Genomic DNA, 19,265 nt, shown 5'->3' on the forward strand with positions numbered 1-19,265 from the left:
AGCAGATTGTGCTGTGTGAGTCAGCTCCTAAAGGCCATCTCACATGGAACTGAGCAGTTCAGATGGCAATGATTGTCTTAATGAGCATGTGATCTGTAATTAAGTGTAATCACTATTAGCTGTTGGCTCATCAGCAAAATACCTACAAACCCCAAATGGTCTGTACACTTTCTCATTGCTTCTGCATTTAATTACACAGAAGGAATGTGGTTAATTAAAGGTCACTGTAGTAGCAGTTTCAGCTCCATGACTTCAGCACAGACACTTCATCTCTCAAGGACTTAAAGCACATCCAGGATTAGCAACAGGGATACAGTGTCAGTGCTAACAGGTTAAGGAGACCCATAGAAGTAATGAGTAAACAAGAATTAAAGGAGACCATATGAGGTTTCAGGTATCTGAGCCATTTCTATGGCATCACATCCTTTTGCTGCTGTGTTTGTGCTCAGCAGTTGATGTAGGAGAGGGTGATCTTTTCTCATGCAGCAAAGTGTCTCTTTGGTTCTGAATGGTTCTGGTTTTCTTTCCAAGCCTATTACTGGTAGAAGTAGTTCATCTGCAACATTTCCCAGTCCATCACAGTTCAGAAGTGGCCTCCTTTTTGCAGTGACAGAACAGGGCTGATCATGACCTCTTATATTCTGTCTTAATACAGCTCTGACAGTCAGGGAATAGCTCTTGATCCAGCTGTGAAGCCTGGCAGAGGCTGTATAACAAAGCTAAATTGTTTCATGTTTATCTCCCTCCAAAAGGTCTTAAGAAGTCAAGTAGCTGCATTGGAAATACAGGCTAAAACACGAGAACTGTCATCAGTGGTGGGTCAGCTCCCCCTCACCTCTTTGTATGCGCCAGTGCACTCATAGTAGTCTCGAGAAGGCAGGCCCAGCCCAGGCTGATCAATCTGTAAATACAAATAAAAACTGCGAAGTGCTTAAGGGGAAATGGCAGAGCATTGTACTGTTCTTTCAGTAACTACAGGTGTTGATGCTTCACTAGCCAAATTATCTGCTGGCTACAGGGGTGTTCCTCTTTCATCCTGTTGCCCACCTTTAATTATTTTCATTCTCTTTAGACTTTTTGTTTTTCTTTTCAGTCTTTTTTTCCCTGTTGCTGAACACTGCAAGCCACTGGTAGCCAGTGTGAAAACGGGTGAAGTACAGATGACAAAACAGCTCAGAGACAAGCCAGGCAGCTCCTGCATCTCTGAAATTCCTACATGTGAAGTGCTCATGGATCTGTCTACCCACTGACAGGAGAGATTGGCCCTTTGCTCCTCTAACTGCTGCATCTCAGCAGTCACCAGACATTCTCCTGCCTTGTCTGGATGTTCAAGTTTCAGAGATGACCTTTCTGTCTCTGTCATTCCCATCTCACTGACGGTAACAGTGTATGAGAGCACAGAACAAAGATGCCAGCTTGGAGAACAGACAGGGCGCTGTGAAACCCAGAATTTCAATTGAAAATTATATTAATTCACAAATTCATCTACAAAGTACTGGGGTCAAATTCAGATCACCGATGTTTCTCCTTGTTAACATTTATGTCTGTGCTTCCAGTTATTTGCTGCACTTTTATGATCAACAAGGCCATGGCACCCAGGCAGACTTACGTGAATGATATGTGCTGTGGAATTTTTATCATCTGTGCCAACAAAAAAATTAATAAGGACCTTTTTTCCATATCTGGAGTTGAGCTGTGCAATAGCTGTCTCAGCTGTCCAAGCAGTACCTAAGCAAATGAAAGGTATAGTCAGTCTCTATCTTTGGTAAGCAATAAATTAAATAATTTAGATATTTTAACTAAAAGGAAATAAGCACAGGTTATCTTACCATAGGAAGCATCCCAGTTAGTTGTTGCTACAGGCCACTCAGACACACTTGGCAATAAACTAATTAAAGGCCTTCCACCTCTGCTATCAATGGCAGCTTTTGGAAAAAATAAAATGAGTTACCATCATGACATTTTAAACCGCACAAATGTTATATATTATAATGAGTTCAGAACAATGAAGCTGAGAACTGTTTCCCCCATCACCACAGCAGCAGTTTGCTCTGATGTATGACTGTGCTTTAACATTTAATGTAAAAATGTTCCAGTCACAAACAGCATATGCAGATCCTTGAGAGCATGACACAGAAGTATTATGGGGTTTTTTGTCTCTCTGCAGATAGCTTGAAATAATAGTTTTGAAAAGTATTCATAGTATTACAGAAATTATAAAAATACTATTTAGGAAGCACTGCAAACAGTTTTACTGCTCTTTGTTCTAGTGGCAGAGCCTGATGTGCCAGGTAGCTTTCGCCTCATTCCTGGTAATTTCTACAAAAAGAAGTTAACTCCCATTTAACTGAAAGGATTTGAGTTTATGTATCTGCAGCAAATTAGTAACTGAAGAGTTACCTAAAATACCCGAGGTAGTAAAGCAGGAGGTACAATACCAATTTTACTGATTACATTCTTATTGGACTCTATGAAATAGATACATTTTAGTTTTTACAAAGGATATCTGAAAAATTATGCACAGAATAGGATCCAAGTGTAGCTGACTGAGGTGGTTGCTATTAGATATCCTGCATGCAATGGGCTCAGGGGACACTTACTTTCATTTAGGCAGGACCTGTACAGAGTTTTTGCCTTCTGCACTGCTGGGATGTCATTAGTGCTGGGGGTGTCAAGGACATCTGAAACACATACAGCGAATAATGGTCATTCCTGCTCTGTCCTGGCAGGGCTCTGAGGAGCAGGGCTGGCTCAGGAGTGCTCCATGTCCATTGCTAACTCCAGGGAGGCTTTGCCTTTCAGAAGCTGAGGGGAGAAGCTCTGGAGGCGAAATGCCTTGCAATGGCTTCAGTCTGTGCTAGTATGTGGAATGTAAAGGAGTCAGTAGATACTCTGTAGGTCACCCTTGGTGAAAGACAAATGCTCTGACTTCTCAGGGACAGGTTTTAAGCAACCAGGCTATTTTATGAAGACACAGCTTGCAAAACCAGGAGATAGGCAAAGTAAAAAAAAGGGTATTTAGCCTGGAGAGAGTGAGTTGGAGAGTGTTACATGAGTACAGACTGACTTCTTGGACTCTGTTATTTTCACCTGAAAAATGGGATTGTGACCAATTTGATCCTCTTGATGTGACAGGTAGGAAATTGGCTTGCCTGCTCTTTGGGATTTCTGATGGAACACAGATATGCAGGACATAAGGCTGCCAGAGAGCAGCTTCCAGCATTTCAGCTGATGTGGACACAGACAGACCTCCTCCTTCCCCTTCTCCTCCTCCTCCTCCTTTATTCCTCCTCCTCCTCCTTTATTCCTCCTCCTTCTCCTTCTCCTTCTCCTTCTCCTTCTCCTTCTCCTTCTCCTTCCCCTGCCTGGTGCTGTTGCTGGTGCAGGTTTAGGGTGGGGACTGCAGTTGGTCTGATCTGCAGATACCAGCAAGGGCAGGTCTGCTCAGCTCTACTCTAGTGTCCAGCACAACTCCCAGAGCCTTCTCCAAGCAAACAGTCTAGGGCAAATTTGTCCTGAACCAAACACAAAAACCTGAAATATCTAGTAGTATTTTAAGCTTTGCTAGAAAACCACAACTTCTTAGGATAACAAGTAAGGCAAAGAAGAAACTTTATTTAGTCCCCAAACTCCACTGACCTTTTAAAACAACTTCTAGTTCATCTCTCAAAATGTCAAAGTTGCTATAACGGGAGCTGGTCTCGGGGATGACGTTCCTCTTGAGCCACCCCCCACAGGCGTACTGGTAAAAGTCATCGCAGGGCCTGGCACTGGGGTCCATGTTCTCCAGGATCCGGGCAGCTGCATGGACACATGGCACAAAGAGTCTTTACAGAAAGACAGCAATACACTTGTTTCCTCTGAAGAGGGAAGTTATAAATATATTTAGTTTAGAATAGGCTCAAGCTTACTTGAATGTTCTAGACCAAACAAGTTCTCATCGGTGAACAAGGAATTACTATGTGCTGACGACAACTTCCATACTTTCCAGTTGGCTGTTTACTGGTGGTAAACTGACAGATGTTCCTGCTCCCTGTGAGTGGTCACTCAGTTCTAAATAAAATGTAGGATGTTTCATTTACCCTTCACTTACCCTTCTTCGTACTGAAATGTGGTGAAAAGGGACATTAAAAGCACAAGACATAGCAGAGGTTAAATATCCACTGTAATGTGATTTTGGTAATTAAGTATGATTTAGACTCAACTGAATCCTGTCTATTTCAATAAAATACTGACTTTTTGGACCATTTCAGTTCTTGTCAGGAAAGTTTTTTGCATTAATGCCTTCTGGAAGCCACACTCATTTTTAGACCTGCTCCACATTTTACTCTAGAACTGATACTGACTCTTGCTATCCCTTTGACCCCCTGGAAGTGGCTTATCCAAGACTGGCCAGTCACTGACTGATAGTGCCAGGGATTCTCAGTGAAATCCAATTCCCTGATGACAGTTTCCCAGCTGCTGTCCATAAACCCTCTGGGCTTTTTCCTATACCTACTCCTCTTCCACTCAGACTGCTTCTACCACCTGTATGCCAGAACAGAGTCTCTCACAGAAAGGAGAGATCTTAGGAGTCAGGCAAGACCTAGGGATACCTCTGAATTTCCCAGGATACTGAATATTCTTCCCATTTTCCTGACATTATTTTTAGTAAATTATGAGGCTTGTGATTTCAAGTGTTCATTCCTCCACATGGGCAAGTCAAATATTTATAGTTATTTTTCCAGTACTTTCAATATTTTCCATGTCTCTAGTGCTGGTGGAAATGAAGTGGAGAGACTGTGGTGTTTGTGTTGACTTGCCTGCCTCCATTTTTCAGTTGCCTTAGGAGTATTACATCCTAGGCCAACATCTGATGGTTTTACAATGTTCCAGTGCCTGCAAGGTGGAAAAAGCCATGGACAGGTGCATTTTCAACCTCAGACTGCTTCAGCAGCATAAAACCTGCTGTGGAAATAGATACAAAGCCTCATACCTGGTGGTTTCCCTTCTGAAGTCAATGGCTTCAGGGTGACTTCTATTAAAGGGATACAGGATCATGCCAACAGCCAGAGATTGGGATATTCAGTCATGTTTTTACTAAGTGTGACACTCGCTGCAGCCCCAAGAGTTCTGGGATTGTGGAAGCTCTGGTACTGGTTTCTGTCTTTTTTGCACTGTTTAATTTAGAGGAGTGTTTTGAATGCTGCAGTTTATTCCTGTCCTAACTCCACCTATTTGCTGTGAAAGAGGAAAGTTGTTATTGTTTCTAACATCTCCTGCTGTAAGGGTATCCCTCTGAATCTCTCTGCCAGGCTGGGGCAATATCTAAAGGGCATCACTGTCCCTTGGATGACCTTGGTGTGTGTCAGTCCAGCAGCACAGGCTTTCCTAGCCAGGAGTGGACAGCCCAGCTGGCTCATTCACAGCCCTGCCAAACAAACAGTAACAGTAGGACAGAAACATCTTCTCCCACCAAGAAAAGATGGCCCTTATCCACTGTCTTGTAACTTCGGGGTAAACCTCACAACAAAACACCCAGGAGAAATCCACATCTTGCTTAAATCTGAGAAATCATTAACAGTCTAATATCAAACCTGGCTTGAACTGTGCAGTTGGGTTGCTCTGCTTGGAGTCAGCACCTGGATAATTGTGCCTACTCGTGTCACATCGAAATAATCATCTCTCATAACTTTCCTGCTCCAAGGTCCAGGCCAGCCAGTATTAGCTATCCAAATTTTATCAGAACTTGAAGCTTAAATACTACCAGAAAGAGCTCAGTTGTGGGAACTGTGGTCTTTCATTAGGCCTGTATGTGAAGTACATACATTAAGTATGACCATGCAGAATACTCTCCTCAAGAATGTTATTTGCACGCCTGAGCCCCAAGATAACCATTCATTATTTGGTTGATACCACAGATAGATTAAAATCAAGGAAATGTGATTGTGATATGAATATTTTGTTATTTTATCTCTAATCCAGGTGAATTGATACCTATACAAATACAGGTAACACATGGTGTACTTTTCATTACTGCTCAGTGTTGCTGTGACAAACCAGTGTTTGGCTTTGCTCCTACTGTCACTTGTTTACTCAGTTCCTACCTGCCAACAAGAATGTAGAGCTTCATATCAATTACTTGTAATGATTAATCTTATTGTAGTACTCCTGATTGTCAGCTGTTGCTTTAATAGCTTACAAATAAACTAATATAGTCTGGCATAACAACCAGTGACCTGGGGAGGATTCAGGAGCAACACAATGTGCTTACCTAGGTAAGAAACAGAGATCAAAATCCCCTGTTCCATCAGGCCATGCTGCCTGAGCTCAGGGAAGTTAGTAGAGTGTGTCAGCTTATCCAAAAAATGCTCAAATGTACAGATTGCATGGTATCTTCCTGTGCTACACGGCAATGGGTCTCACAAATCCACGGATAACGTTGCCATGCAGTTACTGGTATCTTACCCTGGGTAACCAATGACTTCTCATTACATTTTTTCTTCTTTATTTATTCATTATTTTACTATATTTTTTCTCTTCTGGTCATTTATTTGCAGCTCTTCTCTCAAATGAACAATCAATTCTGTCAGCATCTTCCTTTTATCCCTTTCCAGTGATTAAATGCTGTTAAAGCTTTTAACAGAAGCATAAAAGAGCAAAATTTTTCTGTTTCATTAATTTAGGCACTTCTTGCTACATTATGCCTCATTTCTCCGAACTTTTCCTGCTTTTCCTTTTGGAGTTCATTCATCAACACATAGTCTGTCTGAACTTCCTTCTAGCAATGTATACTTAGCTGAAAATGAGCATCATCAGAGATTAAAAACAATCCACTAGAGAACTAATTGGATCATTTTCCAAACCACAGCATGAGCTTTCATGGTGGGAGAAGAACACCTTGGAAGTGGAATGCAAAGACAGTGATGGCCACCTGAAATAAACCTTATGTTTGGCCCATGCTGATGACAGTATGCAGTTCCTGGGATCTGGGGCTTTCCCAGGGTGACCCCAGCAGGGCTGAGGTGTGCGGCAACGACCCAAGCTGCTAAAATGAGACCTGAAACCAGTAGTCCCATGGAAGTAAGGAAACCAATATACTGACTTTCCTGCGCTGTTTCTGGTATATCTGCAAGTCTAAATGGTGTCTACGAATCAGAACCTTTTGGGAGCCTCCCATGGGATGCTGTGTACCTGGGATTCTTTAACAACTGCACTTAAATTCCATACACTTTTTTGCTTGCAAGCACATACATTTGTCTTGCATGTTGACTGTCAAATCCTTTGTGACTCCTCACCCCCTTCCCAGGGCTGAACTTTCTTAGGCTCCATAGGGGCCAGTCATGATGTAGAGAACCTACATAAGAGTTATGTGTTCCTTGTGACAAAAGACAACCCAGAGCCGTTGGGATGTTTGTGATGCTTCTCATGGGAGGCTACCAAGGCTGAACAACAGGCATGGGGTTTGCTCAGGAAGCTCAGGTCACAGTGGGGTGCCGGGAAAGGGGCCATGGCATGAGCTTCTCTTTTAGGTGCCTTGGCACCCTCTGTGACCAGGCCACAGCCTTTCTGAACTCAGTTATCCTACAGGGCTGGAGAAAGCAAAAGAGGAATGAACAACTGCCCCAAGGTCACACCAAGAGAAGGATTGTTGGGGTCCCATCTTAGAAGCTTCCCAGAAAAACATAACCAAAAGAGTCCTGTTGTGGGGGTGTTCAGACACAACAGGTGATCCTCCTTTGGCAGAGTTGGGATCTCCTCCTGCATTGGAGAGGACTCTGTAAGGGCATGAAGAGCTGTCAGCTGAGGCTGGAAAGGGGCAGAAAGGGAGAAAGAAGAGCTAGCACAGAGCCCCTGTGAAACCTGTGTTGGCACAGACAGGTAAATGCTCCTTTCTTCTGAGGGCCAAGAGAGGCTGCTCCTGAGCCTAGGACTGAGGTGGAGGAAGTGTTATAAACAGGGATATTTAATGTCTCTAAGCTAAAACAGGGTAGCTTTAGACTGGGTATTGGGAAGAAATTGTTCCTGGGAGGGCGGGGAGGCCCTGGCACAGGGTGCCCAGAACAGCTGTGGCTGCCTCTGGATCCCTGGAAGTGTCCAAGGCCAGGTTGGACAGGGCTTGGAGTAACCTGGGATAGTGGACGGTGTCCCTGCCCATGGCAGGGGGTTGAAATGAGATGAGCTTTAAGGTCCTTTCCAGGCCAAACCCTTCTGTGATTCTATCATTCCATGATTTAGAAATAAATTAGGCAAAAAAGGGAAGCAGCATTAATTGCTCTGGAAGAGAAAACAGAAAGGCCAAGAGGACCAGAGGTGAGGGGAAAGGGAAGGCAGGGATAACAACCCTTTCACCTACTCTGAGTGGATACAGAATGTGGGACTCAGCATTTCCCTGATGCTTTGTAGCAGCTTTCCAGTAGAGTTCAGATCAGGATGTAAACAAGAATTCGTATGCACTTGTTACTGAAGGATGAAGTAGCTTGTCAGACTATAACATTCGGAATCTTTTGGACATGGAGGATGACTGCAAGATTGACAATATCATAGCACAAGATTTTACTTTTGTAGAAGAACTATGCTAAGAAAATCACGTGGGGTAGCAGAGCACATGCTTCTATGTGCCATACTTGTCTGCAGTTAGATGGGAGCATTCCATGGTAATAATTTTGTTTAAAAACACATAAATTAATTTAAAACATATGTATTTTCATTCTTACCTGATTTGATACAGTCTGGTGTCTTGCAAACCCCATCTAAAAGAGAATACAATCATATTCTTAATTCTTTACTCAATGTCACTATAATAAAATCTACTGTAAATATTTTCATTGACAGTCAATTTAATTGTAGTGTACATTAAGATAAATAGGAACAGACACCTTACACTCAGTAAGGGAATATTTATAGGATCAGGCTCTCAAAATATCATCATCTTCAACCCTTTAGGGTCATTCAGTGCTAGTCACTCATCATGTGGAATTTTTGTAGTCATAAGAGGAAAATGTCCTATCAATTGGAAGTGGGCAAAATACTATTTTTATAACAAAGAAGCAATTTAGAGGAAAATAGCACAAGGACTGGAGAGAATTACAGAGCCAGTTTGAATTTAGCAATACTTTACAATGACAAAAGGACTTTCACGGAATTATATGAAAATTCTGAGACATTCATTTTGAAGTCTTCTAAACAAAATACAGGATTCAGGAACATGAAAATATTTCCTTTTGAGACTTTGGAAATAAAACTCTTTTTTTCCCCGCAGGGGCATTTTCCCATCCCATAATTGAACTACACATCAGTAAAAAGCTTAAACAAAACTATTAAGTACTTCAAAATCAAACAAAGCACTTAATTCCCAATATAAGGAAACATTCTAGTTTCACCCTAGATGGAAATTTTAGCTTCTCTGTATTATCTTTTCCAAAAATTATCAGGATATTTACCCCTGAATGAAATTATTTTGCTCTGGCTGCTGAAGCACAAAACCTCTCAGGATGACTACACTCTCTGAGAGTCCTTACTGCAACAGCCTGAAAAAATAGGATTTTCATACATCTACAGAAAAAACACAAAGGAGACCTGGAGTTTGGTTTTCTTCAGCAATGTTGTAATTTGTTGGGATTTTTGCTTACTGAAGCATTAATTACAAACAGAAGTATTCCGAAGTCAGAACAAGCAGATGGTTTGTGTTTACCACAACTTTGCATGAACAAATGGGTTTACCCAGTCCCAGTTGGAAACACGCAGTTTCTGAGTTTTTCCAGCAACAAGACGTGTGGATGCAGCTCCACGTTTCAGCCAACATCCTGAACCCCTTCCCTGTTCCCGTGTATTTGTGCATGCAGTCAGTCCCTGTGTACTCACCGTCATATGTGGCATACAGGGCAATCATGGTGATGGCCACAATGGCCAGCAGCACCACGACCACAGCCAGCCCTATTTCCAGGCCACTCCATCCCAGTTTCTTCTTCGGTTTTGGAGTATTCATTTCAGTTATATCCATCTGGCTTTCTGACTTGCCCATAACCCAGCGTCTGGAATGGAAAAGGGAATATTCACTGAGCACTTACCCTGAGTCATAGCTTGAAACCGGCTCCTCAATTGCACTGTAACAAAGGTGTTTTCTAGGTGAGTTTTCCAATTATTTGTAATACTACTGGGCTGTCAGTCAGGAAATGAAGAATCCTGCCCTCTGCCAGGCCTGGGCATGCACATACACACACACACACACACGTACCATGCACTTCGTGTCATGGATGGAGAGCAGAAGAGTGGAGTTCCTTCACTTGGAGGAGCTTCCTTCACACCACACAGAAAAGGAAGGCCAACAAACCAAAACCTATTTTTAAAATGTACCCATGAGGTTTAATCTTGTGTGGAGGTACAGGAGTTCACAAGCAGTAAAAAGCAAGTCTCTTTGCTTGAATAAAAATTAACTTAACCTGCCAATTACTTATCTAATGCCAAAGGTCAAAATATGCCATTGTGCTTCGCTGTCACTTCTAAAATATTATGTAAGCAGTTCTTGACTACAGCTTTACAGCTGGCTCTAAAAATAGAAAAAAAAATCAGGCTCTGCTGGGAGCCTGTCAAATTCACACTGAAGACAGGGAGTCTTCACAGTAATTTTTAAAGAACTGCGAGCAGGCCTGTCTTTGGAGGTTAGAGCACTGGGAAACAGGAGTCACGCAATGCCGGTGGCAGCGAGCTCACGCTCACTCGTGCAGCTCATGCAGTACGTTTGGAGATTGTCCCTCTGTTGCTCTTCAGAGGTAACTGGGCCACCTTTGCAGTGCTGCTGGTGGCAGCTCTGTGCTCTCCCTTCACCTGCTCCTACTTATCCAGGGCCAGACTTTCCTCCACCAACCGAGATTCCAGTCCCTACACACACAGCAATGTATTTCTCAGTATTTCACAATGAAAATCCCTCACAGCATTTCCTGGGGCTCTATACATCCACAGGCAGTGCACACACTTTCCATTTAATGGGAAAGACCATGAGAATTTCACTGGGATAAATAACGGGAACACTACATTCACCAGACCCCTCACACAAAGGTCACCCTTCCTTAAGTCAGTGAGGGACCCTTCTCAGGCTCTGCATCCAGTTAAGTCTAAGACTCGGAACTTCATTATTTTAAACTGGCTTAGCTGTATTGCTGACTTGTGTTCATCCCAACTCAAACTCTCCTCAAACTGCTGCAATCTCTCACATCTCCAGTCTTTGCTTTTCCACTGGACCTCCCTCCTCTGCCCAATTCACATTCCTTAGTTCCCAATAATCTCTTCCTCCCTCTGATGTCCACCTCCCCTAGAATGCGGACCCTCTGCTGCAAAAACAGGTCACTAAAGTGTATGTTTACCAATAAACTGAAGATATCAAATAACCCAGTATTACAGATGTAAGTAAAGACAGATTTTGTGTTCCATGGGTTTAACAACACTTGTCCCGGTGGCTCACTGAACATTCTCACACTGTTCCTCTACATAAACAAGAGGACATTTTATTTTTGTGTTTCTCATCTGCCCTTCTGTCGCTACTCCCGGGACTTCAAGATTCAGGAGGTGACTGGCTGTGCCAGAATTGCAGCTCTTCCATGGCTCAGGAGGCTGGAATCCTGAGGTCGGCCCAGCCTCTGTCTTTCTGTACCTACAGGGACCATCAGAACTACTTTCACGTGCCTCATGAGCTGCTTTTTTCTCTGAAGAACAGGATTTTTGGTCAAATGAGCCAGTGGTTTCTCAGGCACAGGACTGAAATCCCACTGAACTGTGCAAAGGAATGAGAAATCTGCCCTGCATTAACTATGAGCTAAAACTTCATAGGTAATAAAAAAGCAAATTAACCATTATCCCCTTCTCACTTCCAGTCATTTTAAGCAGCAAAAAAATGTTCTTTATATGGGCTAAATACTGCCGAGTCTCCAGAATCCTCTGAGTACGTGGAGCCTCATTGAAGCAATGATGCTTATCTCCTGACTCTGGTGGTGACTTTGAGCACTGAAAACAGCTCCACAGAGCAGCAGGAAACACTGTACCTTTCATGTGCAAATACGTTCTTTGCAGTCATCTAAGTTTTTCCAAGCGAGCTAATCTTTCTGTTCCTGCAGGAGCGCTCCTCGTGTCTAAAGGCATCTGAGTAATTTTTACTTCTAGTTATTTAGAGAGTTGAGCCCATCTGCATTAACGACCACCAGGTAAAAGCTGCTTTATGTGCTACTGCAAGCACAGCGAAACTGTAGGAATAATTTCAGCAGATACAAGCCTCGGTATTGTGGTTTTCTTATGCTTCTCTTGGTGCTTATGTGATCCCCTCTGCTCTGCCTGCTGAAGCTTAGACACCACAGAGAGCTGAAGATGTTTCGACGGATCCTGGTCTAGATGGCACAAGGAGTTAATTAATGCATTGGCTTCTGTTTTTGGGATGGGTTTGTTAAAATCGGTTTGTGCTTATTTGGTTCCCAGCGTCGCCTCACAGAAAATGCAGCACGTCACGGGAATACTTTACTATTTTTTCACTAACTCGTGCAGCCTGTCCCGTGCCGGCCGGGCGGTGCCACGGGGCATCGCCGGGCAGCCTTCGGAGGCTGAACCTCTTCCGCCGCACGGAGCCCGGCACAGCCCCGCCGCCCGGCACCGCCCCGCCGCCCGGCACAGCCCCGCCGCCCGGCACAGCCCCGCCGCCCTCCGAGCGCGCCTCCGGCCCCCGGGGAGGCGCCTTGGGCCGGGCCGGGCCGCCCTGGGCGGGGAGGGCGCTCGGCTCCCGCCGCAGCCGCTGCCCGCCGAGGGTGGCTCCGGGCGCTGCCCGCGGGGTGCTTGCCCCGGCCGAACCCGGCCCGCGGCCCCCCGAGGGTGAGCTGGCCCCAGACCCAGCGTCCCGGCTTAGGGAGCACCGCTCCCGGCTGGAGCTCCCGCCTTAGGGAGCCGCGCGGGGTCCCGTCCGCCCGCCCGCCCGTCCGTCCCGCCCCGCTCCCGCAGCCCCGTTCCGCACTCACCCGCTGGCGCTCGCAGGGGTCCGGCCGCGGGGCCGCCTCGCACATCCCCGGGCGGCGCCGGGCGGAGGCGGCGGGGGCGCCCCGAGCCGGCGGGTCCGCGCCCGCGGGTCCCGGGGGGAGGCGGCGCAGGCTCGGGCTCGGGCTCAGGCTCGGCTCGGGCTCGGCTCGGGCTCAGGCTGGCGGGGCTGTGGTGGGCGGCCGCCGGCGGGGCTCAGCGCCCGCGGGCAGCGGCGGGGCCGCGGGGCGCCCGCATCGCCGGGTCATCAGAGCCCGGGGCGCTCCCCGCTGCCCGCGCCCGCCGCTCGCCGCCGCCGATCAAAGGAGCCCTTGTCCGCCGGCCGCCGGACGAGCAGTTCTCCGGCTGACCTGAAGGCTTCTTCCTCTTCGCGATCATAAAAATGGGATGGGGCAGGAAACAAACAAACAAGCCCCTCCGCCCCGCCGAAGCACGCTGTGCACCTCGCCAAGCCTCCCCCGGCTCCGGGGCAGCGGCGGGGGCAGCAGCGGCGGCGCGGGGCCGGGCGGGGCGGAGGAGCGCCGTGTCCGATGGAGCGGCCCCTGCACCTGCCCGCCCGCGCCGGCTTCTCATTTCTCCCCAGGCGGTTCAGGAGAAGGAGGGAGAGGATGCACGGGGAATGTTAGCGGCTGCATGTCTGCGTCTCGGTGCCTGCTTCCATGCACACTCATCGCCTTTGTCAAATTAATGCAGTCACATACGCTTTGCAAGATCTTACATCCTCGTTCACCGAGTGATTTCTCCTCGGGAGGGAGATAGCTGTGACTTCTTGCACGGAGAGGCAGCTCTGAGCTCTGTCAAAAGATTTCTCAGCCAACTGAGTATCAAAAGATATTTGTTTCATTTTTACAAAGTTTCATTTTAATTAAGTTTCATTTTTACTAAGAGACTGACAAACATCAACAGCAGAAATATGAGTTGCCGTCATTCCTCTCACTCAAACCAGACACCACGCTCCTTTCTGCTGCCTGCCTTTAGAGGTTTATTACCTCTGAGGCAGACATGGCAGGAATTTCTGAAATCTTTTATTACCAGCTACACACACTAAAATGTCTGCGGCTTAAGGGGGGTAACCTCCTCCTACCAAGAAAGGTAAAAACTGAATCCCCACTTCTTTATGGAACAGCCCAGTGAGTGATCTGCAGAGCAGATGCAATGAAGAGGGGAAAATTATAACTGGGCATTAGCTGTTGAAATGAAGTACTTTTACAAAATGAACCTCTGAAGAAGGAGATTTTATTTACTAAAAAAGCAATAGAAGTCTCAAAAATGGGCAAGAAAAAAAATTCTGAAGATCTAGAGAACAAAAACACTGCATTTTCTTACAGAGAGGAGTGAGGGAAATGCTGATTACATCCTTTCCAGGATCAGTGTTCAAATTATCATAAGTATCTCACTTTCACCCTTTCCTGCAGTAATTCTTACAGAGTTCCAGTCCGATTCGTGGGACAAGCCATGTGTTCCTGCAGGTTGCTCCTGTCAGTACCTGATGCATTAAAGAATAGCAATTTTCACCAAGCAAAGTAAGAATAGAGAAGGCATTAAAAATACATGTAATTTTGTAACCAGGTGCCTATTGTAGCCTTCACTGCAACAAAGCTTGGGAAGCACAGGGTGATGTGTAAACAGAGTGAACTAAAATGGCATAAAAGGACTTGTTTCAAAAATTTTAGATGAACAAAAAAAGTAAAACTGCCTAATTCACCACAAAGAGACAGAAAAGGAAGAAACTCCTCTGGCAATCTGTAAATAGCCCAAAGAGGACTAACGTACCTGACAGGCAGTGAGAGAGTTTCCGTTCTTGTAGAACCTCGTGTTTGGAAAGAGAGAGCAGATGTTGGTGACACAGGCTGTGAGAGGTGTGATCTGTGAGTCAAGCACTGAGATTCCTGTTTGGGTCTTTCTTAGGAAAAACTCCCAGCAAGTCAATAGTGTGACATGCTTCTTGAGAATAGTATCAGTGTTCCTGTGGGCACTTGGAGAAGTGAGGTTTGCAGAGGGAGACAATCGTGAGGTGGGGGTCTCATCTTATCCCAGTTAAAAAGTGATAAGACATGAGGAAATGGCCTCAAGTTCTGCCAGGAGAGGTTTAGTTTGGATTTTAGAGAAAATTTCTTCACAGAAAGGGTTGTCCAGCCCTGGCACAGCTGCCCAGGGCAGTGGTGGAGTCCCCATCCTTGGAGGGCTTTAAAAGCTGTGTGGATGTGGCACTTGGGGACATGGTCATTGGTGGCCTTGGCAGTTGGATTAGATGGTCTTAGAGGGCTTTTCCAACCCTATCATTTTAGGGATGACAGACCTATAGCTTCATTCTGCTAATGGACATGCCCTACAGATTCCTGAAGGCAAACCCCCCATGCCAAGTTGAACCAAGGAGCACGTTGCCCTTGTATTGATTCCGGTTAAACACTATGTGTTTGCTTCACTCTTACTCACCTTCCCCTGCTAGGACTGTGACTTCACCAAGATAAGAAACAAAAAGGCAGACCAACAACAGAAAGTTCACACCACAACTGAAAGAAACAATTTACCCTCGAATTTAGACATAAGAGTAAATAGTTTGTCCTTACTTCTTGCTGAGGTGTGCTGCTCGAGTGATCTTACTGCTTGCAGTGAGAAGGAGGAGAGGAAGAGTCTGCAGCTTCATCCTTTAGGGACAAGTTTGGAGGGGTCTGGCACTGCTGCTCACAATGGACTTCTCTGGACTTCTGATGGACCAGGTTGAAACAAATACATGGTAAATTCATAGAACCAAATAACATTCGACATACAATTTAGAGTCAGAATATGAAAAAAAAGGGAGTTAATATGGAAAAGCACACTGTTAAATCAATGTCCTTGAAAAACAAAGACTGCTGCTCACTGCTAATTTGAGAGGAGATAGCAATACTTAGCAGTACTATCCCCTAAAAATCTGGCTAGGGAAGGAAGGTGCTCCAAAACCTGTGCTCACTAGTAGTTCAGAAAATCATACAGAAATGGATTCATCGTCCAGCCTTCAGGAAAACAAACTGCATCCCAGCAGCTCAACTGGAATTCCTCAAAGAGTGAAGAAAAGCCAATGACCCCTTCAATATTGTGTTCTCCTGTTGGTCCAAATGACCACAGCAAGACCTCATTCCCAGTATGACCTCTGGGTGACATTTGGGACATTAGGACTCATTTACGGTACTGTGAAACAACATTATTGATACTTGTATCTATTTCCTTTTGGAAAAGCTCGCTTTTCCAAGCAGCAAAGCCAGGGTTCATGGAACAAACAACATGGATGCTGCTGTGTGAGTTTGACCACCCCGCTCAATCCTGCTGATCCCTTCCCCGTCATGTCCTCTGCTATAGGAGAGGAAAATGGGGAACCTCCTGCCTTCCCTCCTTAGCCCTGTGCATGTTCAGTGCAGTTGGACTGTGAGAATTTAGGTGGTAAAGTTTTACCACACTGAGTATTTCCTCATTTGAGTCTGGTTGTGTTTCTCTGTAGGTTTGTAATGCATCCAAGCCTGGGTAATTTCTCATTCAGGCAAGCAAACAGTGTAGGTCTCAAAATATTTGTTTCAGTGCCTAAATTATTCAGGTCTAATTGTATTGTATTACAAAGCTTTGTCTTTGTTAGGCAACAGGCTTTGCAGTGCAACTGATTTGCAGGTGTTTGCAAGCCTGATAAAACACTTGGCTGAAAAGGCTGAAAAGCTGCCTTTTTTTTTTTTTTTTTTGGGCTGTTTTTGAGCTTGCCTAAGAGCCACACACATTGCTGCAGCTAGCACTGGCTAACATGCTCTTCAGGGTCCTGAATCTCTGCAGCCATACCAGGAACCATCGTGTTAAATGTTACTGGGACAATACTGGGTGATACTGTCAAAAGAGGTGATGTAAAACTGCACGTACCATATGCAGATGGCATGATAACTGGTAATGGTGTAAACCCAGAAGAAAAAGAGAGAGGAGAGAATTGAGATACATTAACCACAGGTTTCCTGTGCAGTGCTAATACAGTTGTGAAGGCTTAGTCACACTTTTCTGGTTAGCTTTAAAACCACAGCTTTCAGAAAAAAAAAGAGCACAAGCACAGGGAGGCCTTTACTCCAGCAGAAACTGGAGCAGGAACTGCTAGGGACATGCAAAACCCAAGGAATCAACACCCCGCTGTGTTTCCAAGCAGCTGTCTGCACTGGGGCTCCACAGCACTGGGGCCCTGTGGCACTGGGGCTCTGCGGCGCTGGAGATCCACAACAGAGCTTCCAAGGCACTGGGAATCCAAAGCAGCTGGGAGTCCAGAACATGGAAGCCCTGTGCACTGCGGTGCCTGAGGTGGGGGCTGGGGGGCTGCAAGTGGGCTGGACTCCCACAGCCCACACAGTGGGTGTTGACCTCTTGGGAATGCTGCACCCTCACGGTGCCCATGTGTTGGTGTGCCCTGGCAGCGGCCAGGTGTTGGTGAAGAGCAGGGGCCTGCAGCTCATCCCAGCACAGCCTCAGGATCCCCAGCTGGGAGCTCCTGCAGGGACGTGGATGTGGCAGGAGGAGCCTCAGGAGCCATCAGCAGTGGTGGTGTTGCCCCAGCATGACCACCAGCCCTGCTGCTCCAGCTCTGGTCTTTCCTGTCATCGTGGTTCACGTTTAATTGTAGGTATTTCTCTTTTGGAAGTGTTTGCTGATGCTGTCATCTCAAAAGCCTAAACTTTGTGTTTTATTGGTGTAATCACCATCTTTATTACTGTCAGGCCTTGCATCCAGTAGTGTCCTGGTGCCGCTATTGCAGAGCTGGCATTGCCCAGGAGCCTCGTGGTTGGGCAGTGGAGTGCTGTGCCAGGGAGGGGCTGGCACGGGGGCAGTCGGATGATCCTGTGGGGTGTGTTTGGAGCTGCTTTGGCACAGGAAGTGCCAGCAAGTTAGTAGCAGCACTGACCAAAGACTGAACCAGGTGGGGGACCCTGACTGTGGGGAGTATTTTGAATCAGGGACTTGTAAAGCGTGTGCTTGGTCTCTGTTTCTCCTGGCTCAGTGAGAGTAGCTGGATTCCACTCAGTAACAAGATTAAGGCTGATAATAGGTTGGACTGTGGTGCTGTTTGAAGCTGAATTGTAAATGCCTGGTGTGTCTGTACAAAATAATTAAAGTTGACAAATAAAGGAGCACAGGTTTTTGGGTCCATGTGATAGTTTACAGATGACTTGTTGTCCAGGAGTTGTTACTTGAGCAGCTTTGCTCAGTTCTGCAGAGGCTTTGAGGCTGGAAGCCACAATCACAGTGTGTTACACTCATTCCATATTCTGAGAGCATCGGAGGAGCCCAGAGTTCTGCAGCAAATATCTTTGTGATGCACTTGTAGCACTTTTATTTATTTTATATATTTATTTATTTAATTATTAAAAAGTAGAGAATATGGCAGAATCTGGAAGCTGGGGAGGAGGGGGTTGGTTATCAGCTGAAAGGATAAGGGGAACATTACAGAGTAAAACATGCTCCAAAGCTACTCCTGGCAGCGTCAGCCCTCAGGATAACAGGATTGCAGACTTACTCTGCCTTGTCTTTTCTTTATAAGATAATGAGATGAACATCACCCATTTTCTCAATGATAGAATAATCTTTTCATCATCAAGTATCAGAATAATAAGTATTTTTGCTGTTTGCTGTAAAGGTGCATTGAATGGTTGGAGAAGTCCAGTGGAGTGCCTACACTACCTAGAGAAGTGAGGATAGTGAAAGCATCTTGGAGGATGCTCAAGGTCCACTTTCCTTCTAGTCTGATAGTCTGGCTGTGTTGAGAGACCAGGTAAAGCTGAGTTCACAGAGCTGCAGCACTTCTGAAAAACACAGGCCTCGTTCTTCCTCAGGAACGCAATGAAAGGTTCCTCAGGAACGCAATCAAAGGTATGGGATCTCCCATCAATATTAAATCAAATACATGGCATCTACCAAATATGTTAGTGGGAAATTAAAAGTACAGCAAAGAAGCAAAGGAAAAATGCTGATTATTTCAGTGGAGTGAAGTGGTGACCTTTTTGTATTTATATGTCTTTATTGAAGTATCCTGTCCAACAACACTCTGAATTATTGTTCAGAATATAAAATTATTCATAGCTAAATACAACTAGTAGGGCATGGCAGTGCTGTGTGAGGGCATTGTGTAAGGCACACACATCCAGCATATCTGTGCTGTGGTGGCCACATTAGATGGTTGAAGGATGAGAAGGCTGTTAGCAGGAAAGAGGAACTCTTTGAGGGACAGGTCCTGAGGTGTGTGTTTTCTCAGCAGGCTGGAAGAATGTCCAGCCTGG

General features: G+C 45.6%; 1 protein-coding gene across 2 annotated transcripts in view; it reads right to left on the bottom strand.

Annotated features, from left to right (window-relative positions):
* The window catches only part of MME (membrane metalloendopeptidase), a 31,154-nt gene extending 18,109 nt beyond the window's left edge, over positions 1-13,045 (bottom strand). Inside the window, exons 1-8 of one of the 2 annotated variants that reach the window (XM_048314848.1) lie at positions 12,975-13,045; positions 9,844-10,013; positions 8,697-8,732; positions 3,640-3,801; positions 2,601-2,681; positions 1,830-1,925; positions 1,610-1,728; positions 836-901 (exon numbers count right to left, since the gene is read on the bottom strand). In XM_048314848.1, the coding sequence (XP_048170805.1) occupies positions 836-901; positions 1,610-1,728; positions 1,830-1,925; positions 2,601-2,681; positions 3,640-3,801; positions 8,697-8,732; positions 9,844-10,003 (720 nt within the window). In that variant the 5' untranslated portion in view covers positions 10,004-10,013; positions 12,975-13,045. Of the gene's footprint in view, positions 1-835; positions 902-1,609; positions 1,729-1,829; positions 1,926-2,600; positions 2,682-3,639; positions 3,802-8,696; positions 8,733-9,843; positions 10,014-10,216; positions 10,315-12,974 lie in introns of those variants that run through there. The other variant, XM_048314847.1, reaches the window with a different exon arrangement.
* Positions 13,046-19,265: the final 6,220 nt, after the last annotated feature.

The sequence above is a fragment of the Corvus hawaiiensis genome, chromosome 10 (assembly GCF_020740725.1).
Source record: "Corvus hawaiiensis isolate bCorHaw1 chromosome 10, bCorHaw1.pri.cur, whole genome shotgun sequence".
Lineage (NCBI taxonomy): Eukaryota > Metazoa > Chordata > Aves > Passeriformes > Corvidae > Corvus > Corvus hawaiiensis.